A 27,715-nucleotide genomic window follows, 5' to 3' on the forward strand; every position below is an offset into this window, starting at 1 on the left:
GTATAGATTGTGTGTGTGTGTGTGTGTGTGTGTGTGTGTGTGTGTGTGTGTGTGTGTTATCTAGCATTCCCCCAGTCTTACAATCCTTTACAACTATTATACACTGTCAAAATCAGAAAGAACATTGATACTGATAAAATCTATAGGCTAAGCATATTACCAGTGTTTCTATTTACTAATCTGTGTGTGTATGCCTACACTTGTTTATAAAGTTTTTGAAACTTTCTTTTTCTTACCAGAACATTGTTACCAGAACATATGTGGTATCAGTGATTGAACCTGGAATGTCTCCAATACAAATCCTGTACACTATTGTGCTATCTCACCAGACTAGCTTTCTAGTTTTATCACATGTATAGATTGGGTCTGGGGATAGTTCACCTAGGAGAGCACAGACCTTGCCATGCACAAGGCCTAAGTTTGAACCTCAGCTACTACTTAGAAACACCATGCAAAGGTGAACTTTCACAGTGAGGCAGTGTTGTAGTATCTCTACTTCTGTCTCTGTCTCTCACTCTCTGTCTCCCTGTACTGGGAGTGAAAAGCAGCAGCATCAAACAGAATGAAGCTCTAGCAAAAACCCTGGTAGCAAATATAAATAAATGAATAAATACTTTTTTTAAAGATATGTACAACTGTTTTTTTTTTTTAATTTCTTTATTGGGGATTAATATTTTACAGTCGACAGTAAATACAGTAGTTTGTACATGCATAACGTTTCTCATTTTTCCACACAACAATACAACCACACTAGGTCCTCTTCCATCGTGTTCCAGGACCTGAACTACCGCCTCAACCCACCCACCCCAGAGTCTTTTACTTTGGTGCAACACACCAACTCCAGTCCAAGTACTGCTTAGTGTTTTCTCTTCTGATCTTGTTTTTCAACTTCTGCTTGTGAGATCATCACATATTCATCCTGCTTTTTCTAACTTATTTCACTTAACATGATTTCTTCAAGCTCCATCCAAGATGGGCAGGAAATGGTGAAATCACCATTTTTACTCTGAAAATGTCCAATAGTTCTCAATTATCTATCTCTTCATTTAGCTCCCTCATTTCATTATTGATTTTCTGCCTGGATGATCTGTCAAGTTGAGAGAGTGGGGTGTTGAAGTCCCCTACTATGTTGCTGTTAATAAATTGCTATAGATGTTTGATGTATTTAGACGGCCTCTCCTTAGGTGCATAGATGTTGATAATCATTAAGTCCTCTTGATTGAGTGAACCTCTGGGCACTAAGTAATATCCATCCCTGTCTTTTTCAGTTTTATTTATTTTAAGGTTTATCATGTCAGGTATGAGCATAGCTGTTCCCTTTTTTTTGGTCCATTGTCTGGTATGATAGTTTTTCATCCTTTCACTTTGAGTCTGTGTTTGTCTTGTTGAGTTAGGTGGGTTTCCTGTGGACAGCATATTGTTGGGTTATGTTTTCTGATCCATCTTCCTACTCTGTGCCTTTTAATAGGTGAATCCAGGCCATTGACATTTGTTGATATCATAGATTGAAGATATGTTAATGCCATTATTGTAGGTTTTTAGAGTGCTCTGATACATGACATATTTATGGTGGTCTGACTGTTTATAGGAGACCTTTCAGAATTTCTTCCAGGGCAGGCTTGGTGGTAGTTGATTCCTTCAACTGTTGCTTGTCTGAGAAGGTTTTGATGCCTCCATCTAGTCTGAATGACAGTCTAGCAGGATACAGTAGTCTTGGATGAAAGCCTTTCTCATTGAGTACTCGACAGACATCTTTCCATTCTCTTCTGGCCTGTAGTGTTTGTGTGGAGAAGTCTGCTGCTAATCTTATGGGTTTTCCTCTGTAGGTGCCTCTTTGTTTTTCTCTTGCAGCCTTCAGGATCCTTTCTTTATCCTTATTCCTATTCATTCTAAATAGGATGTGTCTTGTCTTTCAATTTGGGTTAATTCTGTTTGGGACCCTCTGGCTCCTTGAACCTTTATGTCTTTTTTGTTGTCTAGACTAGAGAAGTTCTCAGCTATTATGTCCTGAAGAATGCTTTCTTCCCCTCCCTCTCTTTCTTCCTCTGGTAAGCCAATAATGTGTATATTATTTCTTTTGAAGCCATCCCATAGGTCTCTGTTGTTGTTTTCAGTATCTCTTAATCTCTTCTTGAGATCTCTTACTTCTTTTTTAGTTGTCTCTAATTTGTCCTTGATCTTGCTAATTCTGTCTCAGCCTCATTGATTCTATTCTCTCTCCCCTCTATTGTTTTCTGGAGTTCATCTATTTTGTTACCCTGTTCTGATACTGTTTTAGCTTGTTCAGCTAGTTGTGTTCTTAGCTCAACTATTTCAGCGTTCAACTCTCTAATTACCTCGAGATAGCTTTCTTTCAGAGTCTCATTTGTTGTTTCTGCATTTCTGATGACAATTCTTTTAAACTCTTTACTCACTCCTGTGACTAATTCCTCAACTAGCATTTGTATGTTAATCTCATTTTTCTGTGCTTTACCTTTGGGGGGCTTTTAGCTGGACTTTTGTCCTAGTTCATTTCTCCAATGTTTCTCCTTGGTTTATCCATTATTATAGTGTGTAATGAGGTCCTTTTCTCAGTACTTTTCAGTCCACTGATCACTTTTGCCTAGATTGACTTGTGTCTAAGTAGGGTACTTAAAGAGTTCACAGTTTTGGAAATTAACTGTTGTTTCAATGTTATCTCAATCCTTGAGTTGAAGCAAAGTGCTGTTAAAAGCCTCTTTTGTTCTTTTTCTTTCATGTAGGGTATGGTTGCCTGAGAGCTTTTTACCTATAAACAGGTTTTTTAGCTTAATCACTCACTCCTGACCAATAGATAAAGCAGGGTGGGGGAGACATAGCACAGTGGTTATGCAAAGAGATTCCCACAACCCAAGGATCCAAAGCTCTGGACTCAATTCAGCTTCTCTGCTGGCAGCCAGAGCTGAGTTGGGCACCACTGCTGGGCCCTGTGAGTTTCTAAACAAGTCACGTTTATAGTCTGTAGGTTCTGAGGCAATTATTCACCATGTTCTTATCAGGAGAACAATGTGAAAAGGCTTCCACTTACAGCCCCATCACTAGACCACCAGGGTGTAGAACTTCTCCTGAGTTTCCAGGTCAGTGCTCTGCCCACCCCCTCATCCCCCACGTCAGCACAGTGCCTCCCTCTGCTGCTCCAACCTCCAATGAGCAATAGCAAATGGAGACTCACAGTTGCATTTGGTGAGTCTTAGGGGAGTCCTCTCCTCCCTTCAGCGGTCTTTTTGTTGGTAAAACACACTGGAGGTGGCTCCACAACTGGAATACTGCCAGACTATTACCCTCTGCTCGGGTGTAGATAGCCCCAGGAATCTCTCCTTAGGCTCTTCTCTATCCATGAGCCACATGTGTTTTCTCTCACCAGTGACTTGGTGGGTTCCCATCGTAGTCCCAGTCTCATCTTGTTGCAGTCTCAGGTGATCTTTGATATTCCTTGTTCTTTTGAGAAGTTTCTCAACTGGGTAGAGCTAGAGGTCTGGGCAGAGTTGTGGTTTCTGGATGCCCTGGTGATTTGGTGAGTTCCCAAATTAGTTCTAGTCCTATCTTATGTACAACTGTTTTATGACAACCAACAATTAGTTTTTAAATTAAGAAGTTACCCTTTATGTCAGCTTTGCTTGAACTTGCAAAAAACTTGAACTTGGTGTTATTATGGTGTTATTATGCTGATGTGATATTTCTTCTTTTTTAATATTTATTTCCTTTTTGTTGCCCTTGTTTTATTGTTATTATTGCCGTTGATGTTGTATAGGACAGAGAGAAATGGAGAGAGGAGGGGAAGACAGAAAGGGAGAGAAAGATAGACAACCTGCAGACCTGCTTCACCGCTTGCGAAGCGACTCCCCTGCAGGTGGGGAACTGGGGGCTCGAACTGGGATCCTTACACTGGTCCTTGTGCTTTGCGCCATATGTGCTTAACCCACTGCGCTACCGCCCGTCTCCCACCGATATGATACTTCTTTGTTAGTATGTTAATTTAGTAGAGTGCATTGATTTTGAATTATAATCAACCTTCAGTTTCTGTTAAATCCCTAGGTTGTGGTATGTATGCTTTTAATATACTTCTGGATTAATGTAAATTTCATTTGCTGTTCTTTCAAATGATAAAACACTGTATCCTTGGGAATTTTTTTGTTTTGTGTGCCATATTATTTGTATATATTTTGGGGTTAATTTACTAACCTTGGGATATTTATATCTATGATCATGAGGTGTAATTCTCTTCTTACATTGTCCATGTTGGATTTTGTTATAAAAAATTATGTTGGTTTTATAATATGAGTTGAGAAAGGTGCCATTTCTTACTTTTAAGGGAAGAGTTTATACATGATTGCTCTAAGTTCTTTCTGTTTTTGATAAACTTTTGCTAGGGAAGTCATTTTAGAGTTTTATTTGTGGAATGATTTTGATGTTGTGTCAAATTTTTTTATAGATATTTTTGTGCTTTTGAGTCTTGGTAATTTATAATTTTTTCCAGTGGACTTGTTAACTTCACCGTAACCTCAATTTTTATAATATCTTAATTTTTCTAATAAAGTTCTCTCCCTTATTATTTTTATTTATGATTATAATGGATTACATCATTATACAATTACAGAGTTTAGTTCTTTGTTCCCAACCTCCTACCTCCCAAAGATTAGTACCATAATTTTCACAAGTCTCAGCAACAGTTTGCTTGCATTTGTTTTTTGTTTTTTGCAAGTTCAAGTTTTTTTCCTCCAGGGTTATTGCTAGGCTCAGTGCCTGCACCATGAATCCACCGCTCCTGGAGGCCATTTTTCCCCCTTTTGTTGCCCTTGTTGTTGTAGCCTCGTTGTGGTTATTATTATTGCTATTGTTGATATTGTTCATTGTTGGATAGGACAGAGAGAAATGGAGAGAGGAGGGGAAGACAGAGAGGTGGAGAGAAAGACAGACACCTGCAGACCTGCTTCACCGCCTGTGAAGCGACTCCCCTGCAGGTGGGGAGCCAGGGGCTCGAACCGGGATCCTTAACGCTTGCAAGTTCAAGTTTATCAGTTCTCTAGATTCCACATGAGTGAAACCTTCTGTTAATTGTCCTTCATATCTTTGCTTATTACACTAAGCATAATCACCTTTGTTATCTTTCCTTTTCTGTCTTAAAAAGTCATCCCAGAAGGTGGTGCACTGATGACGGAAAGAAATAAGTGTATTTATTCATTTATTATTATTGCCCCCAAAGTTATTGTGGGCTCCATGTCTGCACAATAAATCCATCGTTCCTGATAACAGTTTTATTTATCTTTTCTCTCCTTTTCTTCTCGTCACTTTCCTTTTCTGTCTCTCTGTTTCTTTTTCTTTCTTCTTTTTTTTTTTAATAGAAACAGAAGAGAAGAAGGGTGAGATAGAGAGAGGGAGGAAGAAAGACATCTACACCTGAAGCATTGCTTGGGAATTGCATTGGGAAGCATCTAAGTCTCTATGGGGGAATAAGATAATGGTTTGGTTGAGGTTGAAAGGCACTGACCTATCTTGGGAAAAAAGTAGAAGTGTATCTTTGTGATAACAAAAATCCTATAAATCAACATTTCCTTAATAAGTTCCTAAAAGTTAAAAAAAAAAAAAAAAGAACCCAGATGCATATTTCATAGGATGTAGGCTATTTTTCCTGTGGCCTAGTTATTATTTTTGCATAGTCTTGTATTTGGAGCTATTTTTTTCTTTTCATTTCTTTAATATCAGCTCACAGTGTTCTTTTTACATCATGTGATTTCAAAGTTTAAATAAACCTGTTTTGAAAAATATTTTTTTAATATAAATAGAACAAGAAAATGAGACCAAGATGAGGGATCCTACCCTGTCCTATTTCTCAAAATAACTACCAAAATGTATAAATCTTTTCTCCTCTCTCTTCTGTGTTATTTGACAAAATTGTAGAAAGGGGAAAACTAAAATCTATAGTTCCATTATCAAGCAGTGATAACTTTCTTGGCATGTATCTTTTGTGGATTTTAGTATGTAAAATGGGTCATATTGTTATCAGTGGCTAGGTCCTGCCTCTTCATTAACGCTACTTGAATAGAGTTGGGGATACACCTCATCTGATACTAACCACATCAGAATTTCTAGGGGGTAGAAAGAAGATTTTGTTTTAAAAAAGGAAAATGCCCCGATAGGGATTTTAATAACGATAAGAATATTTTAAAATGTAAAAATAACACATATTTGCAATGCCACATGTAGAAAGCTTTAACACAACTTTCTCTGATAATTTAATTTTCATTTCTTCCTAGCCATTCCACCCTATGGTGAATCTGGATTGTTCTCGGGATTTCCGGCCATTTCTTTGTGCACTCTATGCTCCTATCTGTATGGAATATGGACGTGTCACACTTCCCTGTCGGAGGCTATGTCAGCGGGCTTACAGCGAGTGTTCAAAGCTTATGGAGATGTTCGGTGTTCCTTGGCCTAAAGATATGGAATGCAGTAGGTGCGGTAATCAGATTTTCACGGATCATTAGTTATGTTGCAGTATTTAAAAAATTACATGTTGAGAGCTCAGCAGTGGCACACCAGGTTGAGCACATACATTACCATGTGCTAAGATCTGGGTTCAGGGGGCCAGACGATAACGCAGTGGGTAAAGCGCATATGACACCGGAAGTGCAAGATCAGCTAAGGATCCCGCTTGGAGCCGTGGCTCCCTACCTGCAGGGGGATCATTTTACTGGTGATAAAGCAGGTCTGTAGGTGTCTGTCTTTCTCTCCCCCCTCTGTCCTTTTCTGTCTCTCTGTTTCTTTTTTCTCTTTTCTTTTTTTTTTTTTTTTTTATAGAAACAACAAAGAGGGAAGGATGAGATAGAGAGGGAGGGAGAAAAACACCTATACCTGCAGCGTTGGTTCACTGGGAAGCTTCCCCCTGCGGGCGTGGGTGGGGTGGTGGGCTAGAACTTGGGTCCTTGTGCATGGTAAAGTGTATTTTCTACTGGGTATGCCACTGGTCAACCCCCAAAAAGTTACTTTTTTTTAAAGCATTGTTTCCCTCCCCCTTTTTGTTGCCCTTGTTTATCAGTGCTGTTATCATTATTATTGTTAGTAGTAGTGTTGTTATTGTTGCTGGATAGGACAGAGAAAAATGGAGAGAGGAGGGGAAGACAGAGAGGGGGAGAGAAAGATAGACACCTGCAGACCTGCTTCACCGCTTCCCTGCAGGTGAAGTGCTGGTTTTTGCGCTTTGCGTCCTGTGCGCTAAACCACTGTGCTACCGCCTATAGAAGTAACTTACCCCCCTAAAGTCACGTTTATGAACAAAATTTTCAAAGAAGAAAGATGAAAATATAAGGTAGTCAGTTGATTTTTTTCCCTTACATTTTTTTGGTTTTAAAAATAATACTATTAAATAAATATTTTAAATAAATAAAAATAATACTATTTATTTTTAGTAAGAGAAGAAAATATTCATGTATTACTTTATTAGGTGTCCTTTTTATTTTAAAGTTTTAAAATTTATCTTTATTTATTTATTGGATAAAGACAGCCAGAAATCTAGAGGGAAGGGGATGATAGGGAGAGAGAGAGAGGCGCCTGCAGTTCTGCTTCACCACTCGGAAAGCTTTTTCCTGCAGGTGGGCACCCGGGAGCTCAAACCTGCATCCTTGTGCATTATAACGTGTGTGCTCAACTAGGAGCTGCACCACCCAGCCCCTAGATGTCTTTAATGTAAAAAGAGTTATTGGAATTTAAATGTGTCTGTGACTAAAGCAGTTCTGCTTTTTATCTCAGGTATTAACACACTAGACCAAGAAAATGTCGTATTCCAAACTATTGTAGTTCCAGTAGATGCCACTTACACAAATTTACTAGAGATTTGCTATTTGCTGTCAATCTTTTCCCACCTGTGCCATTCCACTGCTCCTAGTGAACTTTTTTTAATGTAGTCAGAGAGGAAAAGAGACATCACAGCACTGCTCCATTGCTTTGAAACTTTCCTGTTGCATGTGCTCCCATGTGGTAGTCAGGGGCTTCAAGCCCTGGTCCTCTCACATGGTCGGGGGTGCCCTCTGCTGAATGAACTATCTCCCAGCCCCACACATAGCCTTAAATTTTGAGACTGTTTACTAGAATCTGGCAGAGGCTTGAAAGAGCACATTATTATTGGTAATAATGTATATAGTAATACTGTATTCTTTATAACAGTGTTGCTTCTTTTGTATTCTAAAATATTTCAAGGATAAAGAATAGTAATATGAGGATGCATGAACATATTACTATCTTGATTTGTCCAATCTTAACAGTTTGCAATATCTGCTTCATTTTTGTTCAACTTCAACTTTAATATCACTTTATTGAGAAAATACTGATTTACAGGAATGTTGTCATGGGTGCAGTTTGATATTTCCCAAGATTTCGTTTTTCCCCTTAGGAAACAAAATAATGCAAGCAGACTTGAAGTTACCTTTCTTGATACTGACATTGATTTTATTCCCTTCTTTCCTCCCCAGAGATGAAGTAATCATATTGAATTTGTTGTTGATCTTTTTTCTGTTTTTACATTTATCTATGTTTATATCTGTAAGCCTGATTACTATTTGTAAATGCTATATAATAGCAAGTTGTACTGCTATCCTGGAGTTACTTAGTTGTGTCTTAGTATACTGTTTAAATACCAATGTTTTTGCTATTATAAGCACTCCTGTGCTAGACATTCTTTTTTTTTTTTCATGTTTAAAATGAATTTTGTGGGGATAGACAGCATAATGGTTATACAAAGAGACTGTCATAACTAAGGCTTCAAAATCCCAGGTTCAATCTCCCACACCACCCTAAGCCAGAGCTGAGCAGTGCTCTGTTAAAAAAAAAAAAAAAAGAATTTTCTCATTAGGTCAGAGCCCTTTTTGATTAAAAAAGAAAGAAAGAAAAGGTTCCTAAAAGCAGGCATTGTTTTCACTTGACAAGTGAAAAAAACTCAAGAAATAAAATAAAACAGCAACCCAAGAGGCGGTACAGGGGATAAAGTACTGTACTTAACAAGCATGAGGTCCCAAGTTAAATTGTAAGTGTCAGAGTGTCGCTCTAGTTCTTTCTCTGTCACAAGTTTTGAGAAAGAAAGAAAACATGTATTCATTTATTTTTTTAAAATTTCTTTATTGGGGTATTAATGTTTTATATTCGACAGTAAATACAATAGTTTGTACATGAATAACATTTCTCAGTTTTCCACATAACAATACAACCCGCAGTAGGTCCTCTGTCATCCTTTTTGGATCTATATTCTCCCCCCCACCCATCCACCCCAGAGTCTTTTTTAAAAATTTTTTTTAATATTTATTTATTCCCTTTTGTTCTCCTTGTTGTTTTATTGTTGTAGCTATTGTTGATGTTGTTGTTGGATAGGACAGAGAGAAATGGAGAGAGGGGGAGAGAAAGATAGACACCTGCAGACCTGCTTCACTGTCTGTGAAGCAACTCCCCTGCAGGTGGGGAGCCGGGGGCTCAAATCAGGATCCTTCTGACGGTCCTTGCACTTTGCGCCACCTGCACTTAACCCACTGCGCTACCACCTAACTCCCCCCCAGAGTCTTTACTTTGATGCAATACACCAATTCCAGTTCACGTTCTACTTGTGTTTTTTCTTCTGATCTTGTTTTTCAACTTCTGCCTGAGAATGAGATCATTCCATATTCATCCTTCTGTTTCTGCCTGATTTCACTTAACATGATTTCTTCAAGTGCCATCCAACATGGGCTGAAAACAGTGAAGTCACTGTTTTAATTAGCTGAGTAGTATTCCATTGCGTATATATACCACAATTAGCGCAGCCACTCATCTGTTGTTGGACACCTAGGTTTTGGCTATTAAAAATTGTGCTGCTGTGAACATAGGTTCATATAGCTTTTTGGATGGGTGTCTTGGGTTCCTTGAGATATATCCCCAGGATAGGAATTGAGGATCATAGGGTAGGCCCATTTCTAGCCTTCTGAGAGTTCTCCAGACTGTTCTCCACAGAGGTTGGACCAATTTACATTCCCACTAGCAGTGGGGAGGGTTCCTTTGACCCCACACCCTCTCCAGCATTTGCTGCTGTTACCTTTTCTGATGTATGACATTCTCACAGGAGTGAAGTGATATCTCATTGTTGTCTTGATTTGCATTTCTCTGACAATCAGAGACTTGGAGCATTTTTTCATATGTTTCTTCTCCTTTTGGATCTCTTCTGTGGTGAATATTCTGTCTAAGTCCTCCCCCCATTTTTGGATGGGGTTATTTGTTGTCTTGTTGTTGAGTCTGGCAAGCTCTTTATATATTTTGGTTACTAAACTCTTGTCTGATGTATGGCATGTAAAGATCTCCCATTCTGTGAGGGAGGGAGGGGTCTCTTTGGGTAGTGGTTTCTTTTTTTTTTTTTTTTTTTCAAAATTTTATTTATTTATTTATTCCCCTTTTGTTGCCCTTGTTGTTTTATTGTTGTAGTTATTATTGATGTCATTGTTGTTGGATAGGACAGAGAGAAATGGAGAAAGGAGGGGAAGACAGAGAAGAGGAGAGAAAGACAGACACCTGCAGACCTGCTTCACCGCCTGTGAAGCGACTCCCCTGCAGGTGGGGAGCCGGGGGCTCAAACCTGGATCCTTTTGCCAGTCCTTGAGTTTGGCGCCACCTGCGCTTAACCCGCTGCGCTACCGCCCGACTCCCTGGGTAGTGGTTTCTTTTGCTGTGCAGAAGCTTTTCAATTTGATGTAGTCCCATAGGTTTATACTTAGTCTTCATTGTGATTGGATTCGTTTCATTGAAGATGTCTTTAAAATTTATGCAGAAGAGTTCTGCCAATATTTTGCTTTAAGTGTCTGATAGTTTCTGGTCTAACATCCAAGTCCTTGATCCACTTGGAATTTACTTTTGTGTTTGGTGAAATAAAGTCGTTCATTTTCATTCTTCTGCATGTTTCAACCCATTTTTTCCAACACCATTTGTTGAAGAGACTCTGCTTTCTGCACTGAATAGTCTGGGCACCTTTGTCAAAGATGAGATGTCCACAGGTGTGGGAGCTTACTTCTGGGCTCTCAATTCTATTCCACTGGTCAGTGTGTCTATTCATGTTCCAGTACCAAGCAGTTGACAGTGGCCCTATAATACAATTTGAGATCTGGGAGTATGATGCCTCCAGTTCTGTTCTTTCTTCTCAAGATTGTTTTGGCAATTCTAAGTCTTTTCTGGTTCCATATAAACATTTGTAGCATTTGTTCTATTCTCCTAAAAAATATGTTTGGGATATTGATGGGGGGGTAGCATTAAATTTGTAGATGGCTCTGGGTAGTATATTCATTTTAATGATGTTAATTCTTCCAACCCATGAACATGAAGTATCTTTCCACTTCTTTGTGCCTTTATCTATTTCCTTGAGTAGTGACTCATACTTTTCAGTATACAAGTCTTTCACTTCTTTGGTTAGGTTTATTTCTAGATATTTTATTGTTTTTGTTGTTAGAGTAAAAGGAACCGATTTCTGGATTTCATCTTCTCCTAACTTAGTGTTTGAATAGAGTAATGCCACTGACTTTTGAATGTTAATTTTGCAGCCTGGCACCTTACTATACTGCCTGATGAATTCCAAAAGCTTCTTGCTGGATTCCCTAGGTTTCTGTATGTGTGCTATCATGTCATCTTCAAATAGGGAGAGTTTGACTACTTCTCTTCCAATCTGTATCCCTTTAATTTCTTGTTCCTGCCTGATTGCTATGGCAAGAACTTCCAACACAATGTTGAATAGGAATGGTGAAAGTGGGCAGCCCTGTCTAATACCTGATCTGAGGGGAAATGCTTCCAGATTTTCACCATTGAGTATGATGTAGGCTGTAAGTTTGCTATATATAGACTCCACTATCTTGAGGAATTTTCCATCTATCCCCATTTTTTGTAGCATTTTGATCATAAATGTATGTTGGATTTTGTCAAAGACTTCCTCTGCATTTATTGATATGACCATGTGGTGTTTGGTCTTGCTTTTATTGATGTGGTGGATCACGTTGACTGATTTTTTTTTTTTCCTCCTCCAGGGTTATTGCTGGGCTCAGTGCCTGCACCATGAATCCACCGCTCCTGGAGGCCATTTCCCCCCCCCCTTTTGTTGCCCTAGTAGCTTCGTTGTGGTTATTATTATTGCCCTTGTTGACGCAATTCGTTGTTGGATAGGACAGAGAGAAATGGAGAGAGGAGGGGAAGACAGAGAAGGGGAGAGAAAGATAGACACCTGCAGACCTGCTTTACCGCCTGTGAAGCGACTCCCCTGCAGGTGGGGAGCTGGGGGCTCGAACCGGGATCCTTACACCGGTCCCTGCGCTTTGCGCCACATGCGCTTAACCCACTGCGCCACCGCCCGACCTCCCACGTTGACTACTGATTTACGTATATTAAACCAACCTTGCATCCCTGGGATAAACCCCATTTGGTCATGATGAACAGTCTTTTTAATATACTGCTGTATCCGGTTGGCTAGAATTTTGCTCAGTATTTTAGCATCTATGTTCATCAGAGATACTGGTCTGTAGTATTCTTTTTTGGTTGTGTCCCTGTCTACCTTTGGCATCAAAGTGATGTTGGTGTCATAGAAGCTGGAAGGGAGTATTCCTTTGTCTTCAATCTTCTGGAAGACTTTTAAAAGTAGAGGTGTTAACTCTTCCTTGAAGGTTTTGTCGAATTCGTTTGTAAAACCATCTAGTCCAGGACTTTTACTCTTAGGAAGGTTTTTGACAAACTGTTTTAATTTCGTTGGCTGTGATGAGTCTGTTCATATTATCTAGTTCCTCTTTATTTAATTTTGGAAGTTTGTAGGTATCTAGGCAATCATCCATTTCTTTTAGGTTCTTGAGCTTGGTGGCATAGAGTTGTTGATAGAAGTCTCACATGATATGTTGAATTTCTGTGGTGTTTGTGGTGATATCTCCTCTTTCATTTACTATCTGATTTATTTGGGTCTTCTCCCTTTTTTGTTTTTTGAGTCTGGCTAAAGTTTTGTTGATTTTGTTCACTCTTTCTAAGAGCCAACATTTACTTTCGTTGATCTTTTATATGGTTTTCTTATTTTCAATGTTATTGATTTCTGCCCTAACTTTAGTGATTTCTATCTTTCTGGATGCTTTAGGGTTTCTTTGATCTTCTTCTTCTAGGTCTTTAAGGTGTGCAATCAGGTTGTTTATTTGTGCTTTTTCTTCTTCCTTAATGTGTGCTTGTATGGCTATGAACTTCCCTCTCAGTACTGCCTTAGTTGTGTCCCAAATATTTTGATAGCTTGTGTCTTAATTTTCATTGAACTCTCAAAACATTTTGATTTCTTCTTTTATTTCCTCTTTGACCCAGTAGTTGTTAAGTAGTGTACTGTTGAGCTTCCACATTTCGGGACCATTACTAATCTTTTGTTGATTGTTAAGTGTTAGTTTAATTTCACTGTGGTCTGAGAAGATGCTTGGGATGATTTCAGTGCTCTTGAATTTGCTGATGGTGTCTTTATGGACTAACAGATGGCGTATGTGGACTTGAGTAAAATGTGTATTCCAGTTTCTTGGGGTGAATAACTCTGAAAATGTCCAATAGTTCTAGTTTATCTATCTCCTCGTTTAGCTTCCTCATTTCTTTATTGATTTTCTGCCATGATGATCTGTCAAGTTGAGAGAGTGGAGTGTTGAAGTCCCCTACTATTACTGTGTTGCTGTTAATATATTATTGTAGCTCTTTCACTAGGTGTTTGATGTATTTAGACGCCTCTCCTTGGGTGCATAGATGTTAATAATTGTTATGGGCTCTTGATTGACTGATCCTCTGAGCATTAATATCCATCCCTATCCTTTTAATTTTAGTCATTTTAATGTATCGTATCAGATATGAGCATAGCTGTTCCTGCCCTTTTTTGTGGTCTGTTTCCATTCTTTCACTTTGAGTCTGTGTTTGTCTTGTTGAGTTAGGTGGGTTTCCTGTGGACAGCATATTGTTGGGTTATGTTTTCTGATCCATCTTCCTACTCTGTGCCTTTTAATAGGTGAATCCAGGCCATTGACATTTGTTGATATCATAGATTGAAGATATGTTAATACCATTATTGTAGGTTTTTAGACTGTTCTGATATATGGCATATTTATGGTGATCTGACTGTTTATAGGAGACCTTTCAGAATTTCTTCCAGGGCAGGCTTGGTGGTAGTTGATTCCTTCAACTGTTGCTTGTCTGAGAAGGTTTTGATGCCTCCATCTAGTCTGAATGACAGTCTAGCAGGATACAGTAGTCTTGGATGAAAGCCTTTCTCATTGAGTACTCGACAGACATCTTTCCATTCTCTTCTGGCCTGTAGTGTTTGTGTGGAGAAGTCTGCTGCTAATCTTATGGGTTTTCCTCTGTAGGTGCCTCTTTGTTTTTCTCTTGCAGCCTTCAGGATCCTTTCTTTATCCTTATTCCTATTCATTCTAAATAGGATGTGTCTTGTCTTTCAATCTGGGTTAATTCTGTTTGGGACCCTCTGGCTCCTTGAACCTTTATGTCTTTTATGTTGTCTAGACTAGAGAAGTTCTCAGCTATTATGTCCTGAAGAATGCTTTCTTCCCCTCCCTCTCTTTCTTCCTCTGGTAAGCCAATAATGTGTATATTATTTCTTTTGAAGCCATCCCATAGGTCTCTGTTGTTGTTTTCAGTATCTCTTAATCTCTTCTTGAGATCTCATACTTCTTTTTTAGTTGTCTCTAATTTGTCCTTGATCTTGCTAATTCTGTCTCAGCCTCATTGATTCTGTTCTCTCTCCCCTCTATTGTTTTCTGGAGTTCATCTATTTTGTTACCCTGTTCTGATACTGTTTTAGCTTGTTCAGCTAGTTGTGTTCTTAGCTCATATATTTCAGCTTTCTGCTCTTTAATAACCTTGAGATAATTAGTGTTTTCTTCCAGAGTCTCATTTGTTGTTTCTGCATTTCTGATGACAATTCTTTTAAACTCTTTACTCACTCCTGTGACTATTTCCTTAACGTGATTATTTCCTTAACAAGTATTTAAATGTTGACCTCACTATTTTGTGCTTCAACCTTTGGAGAGCTTTTAGCTGGACTCTTGTCCTGGTTCATTTCTCCAATACTTCTTGTTGATTTAACCATTCTATAGAGTATGTTGTGAGGTCCCTCTCTCAGTACTTTTGAAATTACTGATCACTCTTGCCTGGATTGACTTCTGTCTCAGTAATGTACTCAAAGAATTCACAGTTGTGGAAATTAACAGTTGTTTCAATATTATTTCAATCCCTAAGTTGGAGTACAGAGGCTGTTAAAAGCCTCTTTTGTTCTTTTTCTTCCTCCTAGGCTATAGGAGCCTGACGGCTTTTAAACTATAAGGCTTCTTAGCTTAATCCCTCACTCCTGACCAAGAGATAAAGCAGGGGGGGAGAGATAACACAGTGGTTATGCAAAGAGACTCTCACACTCCAAGGATCCAAAGCTCCAGGCTCAATTCAGCTTCTCTGCCAAGCTGTGCCAGGCCCTGTGAGTTTCTAAACAAGTCCCTTTTATAGTCTGTAGATTTTGAGGCAAATATTCACCATGTTCTCACCAGGAGAACAACATGGAAAGACTCCCACTATACAGCCCCACTGCTAGGCCAACGAGGTGTAGATCTTCTCCTGAGTTTCCTGGTCAGTTCTCTTGTTCCCAGCTGTCAGCACAGGGCCTTCCCCTTGCTGCTGCAGCCTCTGAGGGCAGTAGCAATGGAGACTCACAGTTGCATTTGGTGAGTCTTAGGGGAGACCTCTCCTTTCAGCTGTCTTTTTGTTGGTGAAACAGACTGGAAGTGGTACCTCAGCTGGTGAACTGCCTGACTGTTACCAGCCGCTCAGTCTCTCCTTAGGCTCCTCCCTGTCTGCGAGCCACATGTGTTTGCACTCACTGGTGTTTTGATTGGTTCCTGAAGTTGTTCTAGTCCTGCCTTGTTGCCAGTTTCTTAAGGTCACTTCATTAACATTCTGCTTGTTCATATTTGTCTACTCTTTCTCACGTATTATTTGCTAGAATCTTACAGAAGTGTGAGAGAGAACATCATGGTTGGTAATGATGTACACAGTAATACAGTGTTTGGCTTCTCTCTTTCTCACATGTGAATGTCTTAGGTGTAGATAATAAAATAAACTTTAAAAAAAATAAAAGGCAAGCTAGCTGGCAGACACACTTGGTTACTGTGCATGTTTTGGCATGTGCATGACCCAGGTTCTAGCCCAGCCCCCACCATACAAAAGGAAGCCTTTAGGGCTTTAGAAACACCTTTGGTGCTGTGGTGTGTTTCCTCAGTCTCTGTCATTTTCTGTCTGAAAAAATGTTGGCCTACAGCAGTGAAGCTCCAGTGACGACGACAAAAACAGTAACAAAAATTAATACTATTTTTTTTGTTAACTGTAGAAAATCTTTGTAATGAGATATTACCATTTACTTAATTTGTTTTTTGTTGTTGTCATCACCACTAGGGCTTCACCCTCTGGGATAACCTTTTTAGATAGAAAGTAAAGGTAAGATAGCAAAGCTTCCTTCAGTGTGGTGGGGGCTGTGCTTGAACCTGGATCATGCACATGACAAAGGTGCACTATCCAAGTAAGCTATCATGTTGACCCTCACCACTTACTTCATTCCTATGCACTACATTTATGCTACACACAAATGAACATGATCATTATGGGAGAGTTGAAAACCAACGTGTTAGGTGGTAGTATGTTTCTCCATAAGTAGAATGATTCACATCTTTTATTTTCTAGGTTCCCAGATTGTGATGAGCCATATCCTCGACTCGTGGATCTGAATTTAGCTGGAGAACCTACTGAAGGAGCCCCAGTGGCAGTGCAAAGGGATTATGGTTTTTGGTGTCCCCGAGAATTGAAAATTGATCCTGATCTTGGTTATTCATTTTTGCACGTTCGTGATTGTTCACCTCCTTGTCCAAATATGTACTTTAGGAGAGAAGAACTTTCATTTGCTCGATATTTTATAGGATTGATTTCAATCATTTGCCTTTCTGCCACCTTGTTTACTTTTTTAACTTTTTTGATTGATGTCACAAGATTCCGTTATCCAGAAAGACCTATTATTTTTTATGCGGTCTGCTACATGATGGTGTCATTAATTTTCTTCATTGGGTTTTTACTTGAGGACCGAGTGGCCTGCAATGCATCTAGCCCTGCACAGTATAAGGCTTCTACAGTGACACAAGGATCTCATAATAAAGCCTGTACCATGCTTTTTATGATACTTTATTTTTTTACTATGGCTGGCAGTGTGTGGTGGGTGATTCTTACCATCACATGGTTCTTGGCAGCTGTGCCAAAGTGGGGTAGTGAAGCTATTGAGAAGAAAGCATTGCTATTTCACGCCAGTGCATGGGGCATCCCTGGAACTCTAACTATCATCCTTTTAGCGATGAATAAAATTGAAGGTGACAATATCAGTGGCGTGTGTTTTGTTGGCCTCTACGATGTTGATACATTGAGATATTTTGTTCTTGCACCCCTCTGCCTGTATGTGGTAGTTGGGGTGTCTCTCCTGTTAGCTGGCATTATATCCCTAAACAGAGTTCGAATTGAGATTCCGTTAGAAAAGGAGAACCAAGATAAACTGGTGAAGTTTATGATCCGAATTGGTGTTTTCAGCATTCTTTATCTCGTACCACTCTTGGTTGTAATTGGATGCTATTTTTATGAGCAAGCTTACCGTGGCATCTGGGAAACAACATGGATCCAAGAACGTTGCAGAGAGTATCACATTCCATGTCCGTACCAGGTAAGAGAAACCTTGTTCTAAAATTCAGAATGAAATGGTGATGAGACATTATTATAAGATCACATTGTAGTAGGGTGGGTTTTTGTTTGTTTTTGTTTTTTGTACTCTTCGTGAACTTTCAATTTGTATAAGAAAACTTGAAGGTGAAAAACTGAACAAATACATTATAGAGCCTGCAGATAGTTCATCCAGTAGAGCACATACTTTACTGTATCTGAGGACCCAGTTTCAGGCCCTGACCTGCCACCACATGGGAGAGCACCTCTACTTCATGGGAAGCTTCCTAAGTGGTGTCTCTCTCCTTTCTCCCTCTGTTTCTTTTGGGGGAAAAAAAGTCTTCTTTGAGAAGTAGAACCACATAGGCATGATGAAACCAGTGGGCAATGACAAAAGCAAGCAAAATATATTATAAAAGTTTCATACACCTTTCTATAAATGTTTTTCTTTTAAAAGATCACTTTTTTAAGAGAATTTTTAAAAATACTCCATTTTGTTGCCCTGGTTGTTTTATTATTGTAGTTATTATTGTTGTTGCTATTGATGTCGTTGTTGTTGGATAGAACAGAAAGAAATGGAGAGAGGAGGGGGAGAGAAAGATAGACACCTGCAGACCTGCTTCACTGCTTGTGAAGCAACTCCCCTGCAGGTGGGAAGCCGGGGGCTTGAACCGGAATCCTTAAGCCGGTCCTTGGGCTTTGTGCCACCTGCATTTAACCCGCTGCACTACCGCCCGACTCCCTAGAAGATCACTTTACTTTTACAAGCAAGGTTTTACACAAGTTATTTTTGTTATAAAACAGTTATATGTTGATTTTTTAGAGGTCTTTGAATGGAAGAAACATTTTATGAGCTGGTAATAAGACATTTTTTTGTGGAAATTTTGTTGATGGTAAGAATTGTAAAGTTATGTATTAGGCATAGTGTTTGCTTTGGCAGTACATATGTTAAAATAAATAAAGTAATAAAATCTACCTGCTGGAGTTTTTTTTTTTAGGATTATTCATATTGCTCAAATGTTTCACTATTTTTTCTTGATATTATTATAATTTATATAAATACATATACATATGGCATTTTTAAGCCCTTCATGAATGTATCAAAATTTTGCTAATGTCATATTTGCTTCAGACTTGTAGGGGAAATCATATTACAAGTTTGACTGTTGAAGCCGGTCGTAATCCTCTAATTTTCTACCCAGAGGAGCCTCAAAATATATAAACAATGTTTACTGGGGACTTGGAGAATAGAGTACATAAATGAGACCCTGATATACGGTGTGTTTTGGTATTTTAGTTTCTCTGTCTCTCTCTCTCTCCTCTCATTTTCTTCTTTCTTGGCAGAGCACTGCTCAGCTCTGGTTTACAGTAGTGCCACGATTGAACCTGGTACCTCAGAGCCTCAGGCATGAAAGAAAGTCTTTTTGCATAGTCTGTGCTGTCTCCCCAGCTTGGCCATTCTCTTATATTCTTGACATTGTCATATCTCTGCCTGCATAACTATCATTAAAGACAGTTAGTGCCCTCTTTATCCTATCTATTCTCCCTTCCCTTCCAGAGATAATTTTTTTTTAAATATGGTGCTTAATATGCTTTTCATTATTTCTATGCTGTGGCTAAATATTTACATCTCTCTAAAAATTTTTAGGAAATTTTAAAAAATTTATTAAGAGAAAATGCCAGAACATCACTCTAGCACATTCAGTGCTGGGGATTGAACTTAGAACTTTATGGTTTTAAGTCCAACATTCTATCTACAGCACTACTTCCCAGACTGTTGTTTTTGCAAATTAAAAAAATTCATGTGAGATGTGAGATCCACTCAATTTTATGTTTTTGAGAATGTATATGTTCACATGTGTCCTGCTAATTTGTTCTATTTTAGGGTGAGGGTGTGCACCAGCACTCTGTACTTGAACAGTTCTACAGCTCCCAGCAAGCTTTATTTATTTATTTATTGCCACTGAGACTCGGTGCTAATACAACAAATCTGCTTCAGCACTCAAGTGGGGCTCAAACCCAGGTCCTTGCACCTGATAATGAATGTGCTCAACAACCTCTTTCTTTATTTTTAAATTTAATATAGAGAGGGAGAGAAGGAGATAAGGAGAGACAGTATAGCAACAGTTACTTGTGGTGCACCTATGTGGTACCAGAGATTTGAGTCCAGGTCTTACCACATGGTGAAGTATGCCCTCTACTAGGTAGGCCATCTTCCAATTCCCTCAAGTGATGCCTTTTAAATTATACTCACAACAAGTATATTTTTTCCTCTCCCCATCTTGGTATACTTAGGTTTTGCCAGCTTTGAAGCAGCATCATAACTCTATAATAATTTTTAACTTCTCTTATTACTCATAAAGTTAAACATATTTTATATATTATCTATTTGGGGTTTGTCTGCTGTGATTTTCCTGTTCTGTGTTTGTGTTACATAACAGGAAAGATAATCTGTCCACTGTTCTGTTACGTTAATTCCCTTTTGTAGTTTAAATATTCTCGATATTAACTCTTATTTGCATTGCAGATACCTTGCTTTGTAAATGGTATTTTCATGTTACGTTTTCTGTGCTTTGTGTGCTTAAGAAATTCCTATCTTTGTTATAAACATGGTCTGCTGTATTTTCTGCAGACTTTAGATTTTTATTTTCATTCATATCTAATTCTATGAAATTTATTTTTATCAGTTATGGGGTTTGTAATTTTGTATTTTTATGTGAATATGCAGCCAGCCTGCTTATTTGTTTGACTGCTTTCTTGCCAGTAGGGCTATCACTGGGGCTCAGTGCCAGCACTATGAATCCACTGTTCCTCGTGGCCATTTTTTCCAGTTTTTTACCCCTTTATATTTCTAGTTGGTTGGTTGAAGAGAAATTGAGTGGGGAGGGAAAAATAGAAATATATTTTTGTGTGTGTGGGGGGGAGAGATCTGCAGACCTGCATCACCAGTCATAAATTGTCCCCCGATCATATTCCAAGCTCAATAGAGGTATACCCTACCTCAAGTGGTATAGCTTCTTCTTCTAGCGTTTGCCCTTCTTCCATAGCCAGTCAACAGCGTCAGGTTGAAAGCTGTCAGGAACTGCTTGTTGCTGGCTTTGAAAGTGACTGGGATCCATGTGGATTCAGTCGGCTAGGAAGGATCATCAGTTTCCCCAATAAATGGGTACTCACGGGATGCACCATGAGAAGGTCGATCCAGTGCATCCCAGTGGTATAGCTAAGTACAGAGCATTTGACTGCAAAAGATCATGTGTCCTTCCCACACACACACACAACTGTTTTTTTAAATCTCTTTCATCTCATCTAATGTTCTATGTCTATAGGAATTTCAATACTAGAAATATGTTACCATGATACAAGCAGCTTAACTATGACTACTATTCACAAAGAGTCATTTGTAGAATTACTTTATAAATCATTTTATGCAAAACAAAAATTGTGTTCTTTATGTCAAACAAAACAGCCTGTCATTTATCTAGTCTTGATTCAGAAAATATGCAAACTAGTAGAATAGTTTTTGTTTTTTTTTAATTAGTCGAGTTTTTAGCTTTATTTGCAGGTAAGAATGGAATTCCCTTTACCAGGCAGTTCCAGCATTTTAAAATCTTTGGACAGTGAAGAAATGGATGTGTTTTGCATTAATGGTAGTGAACAACTCTTTATACATATTTAGTACTACTGATTTTTCTTTCCTTTTTTAGTCTATCTTTGATTTCCTACCACCAATTAATTCTTAATACTACTTAAGACTAAATAGTAGAGAAAAATAGTGAGACTTCTCTTAAAAATATTCTAAACTTCTTGTTTTGTAGGAATATACTATGCTATAGAAATAAAGAACTTGAAATCCACAGATAACTTCATACTATTTTGTGTAGTTTCCAGAATACTGACAAATGACACTTTTGGATAAATGTATGTTAGAGCATAAAAATTGCTGTTTTTCTTGTACCTGTTAAACATAATAGTGAACCTACACCATAAGTTCTGTTTAAGTCATAACTAGCCATAACTATAGGTATATCTATTATATAAGTGATTTATACATTTTTAGGAAATATAAATATTTATATGTATATTTGCCATAATCTATAGCAAGACACTACAAACTTTTTGTAAAAGATCAGATAGTAAGTTCTTTAGACTTTATCAACCATGTTTTTGTATATTCAAAAAATATCTTTATTTATTTATTTATTGGCTAGAGACAATCAGAAATGGAATGGGAAGGGGGAAGTAGAGAGAGAGAGAAACAGGGCCAGGTGGTGGTGCCCCTGGTTGAATACACATGTTACAATATGCAAGGATCCAGCTTCAAGCCCCTGGTCCTCACCTGCAGGGGGAAAGCTTCACAACTGGTAAAGCAGGGCCTCTCTATCTCTCCCTCCCTTCTTAATTTCTCTCTGCCTCTATCTGATAACAAATAAATAAAATATTAAAAGAGAGAGAGAAACAGACACCAGTAGCTTCACCACTACCAACTTGAACCTGGGTCCTTGTGCATCATAACCATATGTTTTTTGTTACAACTATTCAGTTCTGCAAAAGTAGCAATGATGCAAAAGTATAATATGTAAACAAATGGAAGTTTTCCAACATCTGCAGAAATCAAAGCAGATACCGTATGCAGGTTGTAGTTTACAGGTGGTATCATTTTAAAATTGCATAGCAATGATGCTTTAGTAAATCAAAATAAGTTGTAATATATTACAATAATAAAGATATGCCAATAAATCTTATTTTCAAATCTTTGTAGGCATCACACATTAAGAAAGGAGTCTTCGTAGTTTATAGAAATAGTAAATAAAAACAACATAATCATCATAGGAGTTGTTTTCTTCATAGCTATTATTTTCTTTTTACTTTTCATTAGGGAAATAATAATATCCAAGACAGTTATATGAGTATATATATTTTTTTTTGCCACAAAATTTATTAATGGAGCTTGGTGCCTTCATGACTCCACTTGTTCCTGGTGGCCACTTCTATTTTTTTTTTTTTAATAAATGGTGAAATAGAGAAAAACAGAGAGGAGAGACACCTGCAGCACTGCTCCACTATTCATGAAGCTTTTACCTTATAGGTAGGAGCAAGGACTTGAACCTGTGTTATCCTGTGGTAATGTGTCCTTTACTGGGTGAGCTCCTACCCACCCAGCCCTGAGTATATATGTGTGTGTGTGTACATATATATATATATATATATATATATATATATATATATATATATATATTTTATAAAAAGGAAACAGACAAAACCATAGAATAAGAGGGGTACAATTCCACATAATTCCCACCACCAGACCTCCGTATCCCATCCCTTCCCCTGATAGCTTTCCTATTCTTTATCCCTCTGGGAGTATGGACCCAAGGTCATTATGGGATGCAGAAGATGGAAGGTCTGGCTTCTGTAATTGCTTCCCCACTGAACATGGGCATTGACAGGTCAATCCATACTCCCAGCCTGCCTCTCTTTTTCCTTAGTGGAGAAGGGCTCTGGGGAAGTAGAGCTCCAAGGCACATTGGTGGGGTTGTCTGTCCAGGGAAGTCTGGTCGCATCCTGCTAACATCTGGAACCTGGTGGCTGAAAAGAGAGTTAACATACAAAGCCAAACAAATGGTTGAACAACCTAAAGGCTCAAATAGTACAGATGAGGAGTTGGGGGGGGGCGTCCTCCATTTTGTAGATAGCTAGTAGGAATATTTTAGTTATATTTCAAAGGGCCTGTAGCTATACTAGTGGAGGTTTTATTTGTTTTTTGTTTTGCCTGAGCCTGAAATCTAATATGCAGGTGGATCCTAATTATTGTCTGGGGAGATGATGTCATGGCTGGGGAAAGTACCAGAAAGCTGGATCAGGGAAGAGAGTAGCTCCCTAATATGAGAAAGGGGTATAAATATTGTTGACTGTAAACCCCATCGATTCGATGTGATCTGGGGCCCATAATTAGCTTAGGAGCCTGTGTGACCTCTGCATCCCTCTAGATCTGAGCTCACATTCTGTGGTCATGAGTAGGAACATTCCATGCTGCCCCAGTATTGACCCATCTTCCTCAGGAAGGTAGCATAGAGTATGTTGTCCATCCTTCCTTCGGAGGATGGAACATTCTCTACCATTGTTGATCCAAGTTGAGGGCAAGGTCCATGTACACATTCTTTAAAAAAAAATTTATTGGGAGCCAGACAGTGGCACAGTGGGTTAAGCGCACATGGCGTGAAGTGCAAGGACCAGTGTAATGATCCCAGTTTGAGACTCTGGCTCCTCACTTGCAAGGGAGTCACTTCACAAGCGGTGAAGCAAGTTTGCAGGTGTCTTATCTTTCTCTCTCCCCTCTGTCTTCCCCAATTCTCTCAATTTCTCTCTATCCGACAACAATGACAGCAATAACAAAACAACAGCAACAAAAATGGGGAAAGTGGCCTTCAGGAGCACTGGATTTGTAGTGCAAGCACCAACCCCCAGTGATAAACCTGGAGGTGAAAAAGAAAAAAAAAAATATATATATATATATACACACACACACACATATATATATATATTATTTAAGTATTTATTTTGGATAGAGACATTGAAAGGGAAAGGGGTAATAGGGAGAGAGACACCTGAACCTCTGTTTCACCACTCACTAAGCTTCCCCCCTGTAAGTGAAAACTGGAGGCTTAAAGCTGGGTCCTTGCATAGTAATGTGTTTGCTCAAGTAAGTGTGCCACCACTCAGTAAATACAATTTGTTATCTCCCTGTGATAGGTCTCAGCATACTATTCCCATTACCAACTTCAATCTTCCTCCAGCATTGCACATTGGGAGACCCCAATGCTCTCTCAACTTCTTCCTACTTCATCCATGAAGTCCTATAGCATAGTAATCTATACACATGGTTTTGTTTAATCCTCACGGTAATCTGGTAAGTTATACTCAGTTTTACAAATGAGAAACCGAATCTCATGATTACATAATTTAGCCAAATTTATATAGTAACTTGTTGAATGTAAAGCTTTAATTCCCCAATAAAGAAATTAAAAAAAAAATCATGTAGTAACTGTGAATGTGGACGGGCTGGAATGTGTGTTAATTATTACAAAATCTAAGTCATAACATCACTTTATACTGTATCTTTTCAAACCTTTTGACGGCAGTGGTATTTGATACTTCATAATAATAGAATTTAATATTAGGTAAATTAGTACAGTGTAAGTTGGAAAAGAAAATACTGCTTTTCAGAAAACTGAGTTGGATTGCTTTACAAAGCCTTAATAAAGACAGGTCTTTTAGTAGGAGATTATTATTAAAGTTGGTATGGTTAAATTAACTATCAAAAGTTGAATTGAGATTATACAAATACAGAATTTTACACTTACATTGCTTTGTAAGTATTTGAGATCTCTGTTCAATTTAAAATGATAGAAGCTGAAAGTCATAAATGAAAAACATAGTGGGGAAATGCAGGAAGAAACTAGAATAGGGCTGGTAAAATGGCTCACTTGAATTGTGTGCTGATTTACCATGTGTGTGACCCAGATTTGAATCTGGCCCCCACTTCTCCCTGCCCCCTCCCCACTCTACCTGTCTTCTCTGTCTCTAAAAGAATTAAAAAAAGAGGAAAGAAAGAAAAGTGAGTAATATTTAGCATATGTGCAATCAAAGAAAAACTATCAGATGATTTTTTACAGATGATTGCTTTTAAGTTAAAACAAACATGTTTTTTTGTGGTTTTTCTGCTGTACCTGATTTTAAAAAAAATACCACCTGTCTATTCATATTCTTGCAGTGACTTTATAGAGACTATGTTCCAGTCAGTGACTTCACTAGTATTGGGTTGTTGGAAAAGTCATGATGTATTTTTATATAGAAAAACAGAAAAATACATTGTAACTTTTCTGCCAACCCAGTATTTTGTACATTTGCTAAAGAAAAGAGCTATTAGTCTCAAACTTAATCATTAAGAAAGTGATGTAATAAACTCAGATTCCTTCTGGCTTTATTTCTAAAATATGCCTGAATAGGAGCATCAGCAGTTAAAGTCAGAATCAATAAAATCTGCAAAGAACACTACTTTTAACATCACAGATCTTGCACGATTTAGAGGACATCACCAAAGAATCCTCCACTGCAAAAATAGTAAATTGGAGTCAACATAAAAAAGAACCTAGTTTAAATAAATACATATTTAAAGAGATAATAGCTGAAAATTTTCCAGAGCTGCTAAGCACATGAATCTACAAACCAAGTACTGTATATTTCTAGTGGGATAAATAAAAAGAAATCTGTACTTTGAAACTATAGAACATCAAAGGTGAAGATAAATAATTGTATATTTGAAATATTCAGGAAAAATTTCAACTGGGTACTTGGGCCTTGTGAAGTTAAGGAAGACATTGAGATGTACTTCCAGTACCCATCCAAAAAGAGATTTACTGCTCAACTGTAGGAAGTGTTGTCAGCAGACCTCTTTCATCCTTAGCTGAGACCGTGCCATGCACAGTGATCCAGAACCTTCTGAAGGTCATTATTACTCTGGAACTCTACCTGCATGGCAAAACTTTTTCTGAGAATGCATGAGTTTAACTTTTGCCCAATCTTGCTTTCACTCCCAAACTTTTCACCCACACTTAATTTTTTGCACCTCCTAGAGAAACCAACCTCATTCTCAAAAATAAGGATGATACAAAGTCATTCATAATTTTAAAAAATTGAGTCCATTCCAAGTGGTAAAATCTTGTAGGAGTCCCTGTGATAATCCAGACAGCAAGAAAAAAAATGAATAAAACAAAAACCAAGTTTATCACTGAAAAATTTGTATTAAATGTTTTTGGGAACTGGGTAAAGGCGCACTCAGTTGAACATACACATTACTCTGAACCAGTTTTGAGCCCTCTGTGCTTCCCCTGCAGGATGGATGCTTCATGAGCAGTAAAGCAGACCTGCAGGTGTCTACCATTCTATCTCCCCCTCTCAATTTCTGTCCTACAAATAAAATGGGGGGGGGGAATGGTCACTGGAGGTGGTGGGTTTATTAATACTGAAACAAAGCCCCAGCAATAAAATGCCAGCAAGAAAAGGGGGGAGAAAAACTTTTAGATCTGGGGCTTTGCACACATGTAATTTCTTTTAATTTCAGACAGAGGGTAAGAAATAACAATACTGGTGCTGCCCTAATGGTATGACACTTCCATCTGGACACCTAAGTAAATAAATAAATAAATAAATAAATAAATAAATGTGATCTCTGAAAAATAGGATGTCCAGGAGAGAAAGACAAAATTAAATTACAATTTGGTGTGTGAACGAGAGACTAGAACACTACTCATCTCTAGTGCATAATGGTTCCAGGGATTGAGGCTGGGACTTAATTTTCTTTTTATATTTAAATATTTATTTATTCCCTTTTGTTGCCCCTGTTTCTTTTTATTGTTGTAGTTACTATTGTTGTCATTAGATAGGACAGAGAGAAATGGAGAGAGGAGGGGAAGACAGAGGGGGAGAGAAAGACTGAAGCGACTCTCCTGCAAGTGCGGAGCCAGGGGCTCAAACCAGGATCCTTCCGCAGGTACTTGGGCTTTACGCCACCTGCACTTAACCCCCTAGGCTACCGCCTGACTCCCGACTTCATTTTTTTTTAATTTATTTTTTATTTAAGAAAGGATAAATTAACAAAACCATAGGGTAGGAGGGGTACAACTCCACATAATTCCCACCACTGAATCTCCATCCCCCATCCCCTCCCCTGATAGCTTTCCCATTCTCTATCCCTCTGGGAGCATGGACCCAGGGTCGTTGTGGGTTGCAGAAGGTGGAAGGTCTGACTTCTATAATTGTTTCCCCACTGAATGTGGACGTTGACTGGTCTGTCCATACTCCCAGTCTGCCTCTCTCTTTCCCTAGTAGGGTGGGTCTCTGGGGAAGCGGAGCTCCAGGACACATAGGTGGGGTCTTCAGTCCAGGGAAGCCTGGCCGG

General features: G+C 38.5%; 1 protein-coding gene across 4 annotated transcripts in view; it reads left to right on the forward strand.

Annotated features, from left to right (window-relative positions):
• The window catches only part of FZD3 (frizzled class receptor 3), a 94,365-nt gene that overhangs the window by 24,890 nt on the left and 41,760 nt on the right, over positions 1 to 27,715 (forward strand). For all 4 annotated transcript variants that reach the window (XM_060184891.1, XM_060184894.1, XM_060184895.1 and 1 more), the window contains exons 3-4: positions 6,273 to 6,469; positions 16,744 to 17,761. In XM_060184891.1, the coding sequence (XP_060040874.1) occupies positions 6,273 to 6,469; positions 16,744 to 17,761 (1,215 nt within the window). The remainder of the gene's footprint in view (positions 1 to 6,272; positions 6,470 to 16,743; positions 17,762 to 27,715) is intronic.

The sequence above is a fragment of the Erinaceus europaeus genome, chromosome 2 (genome assembly GCF_950295315.1).
Source record: "Erinaceus europaeus chromosome 2, mEriEur2.1, whole genome shotgun sequence".
NCBI classification, from domain to species: domain Eukaryota; kingdom Metazoa; phylum Chordata; class Mammalia; order Eulipotyphla; family Erinaceidae; genus Erinaceus; species Erinaceus europaeus.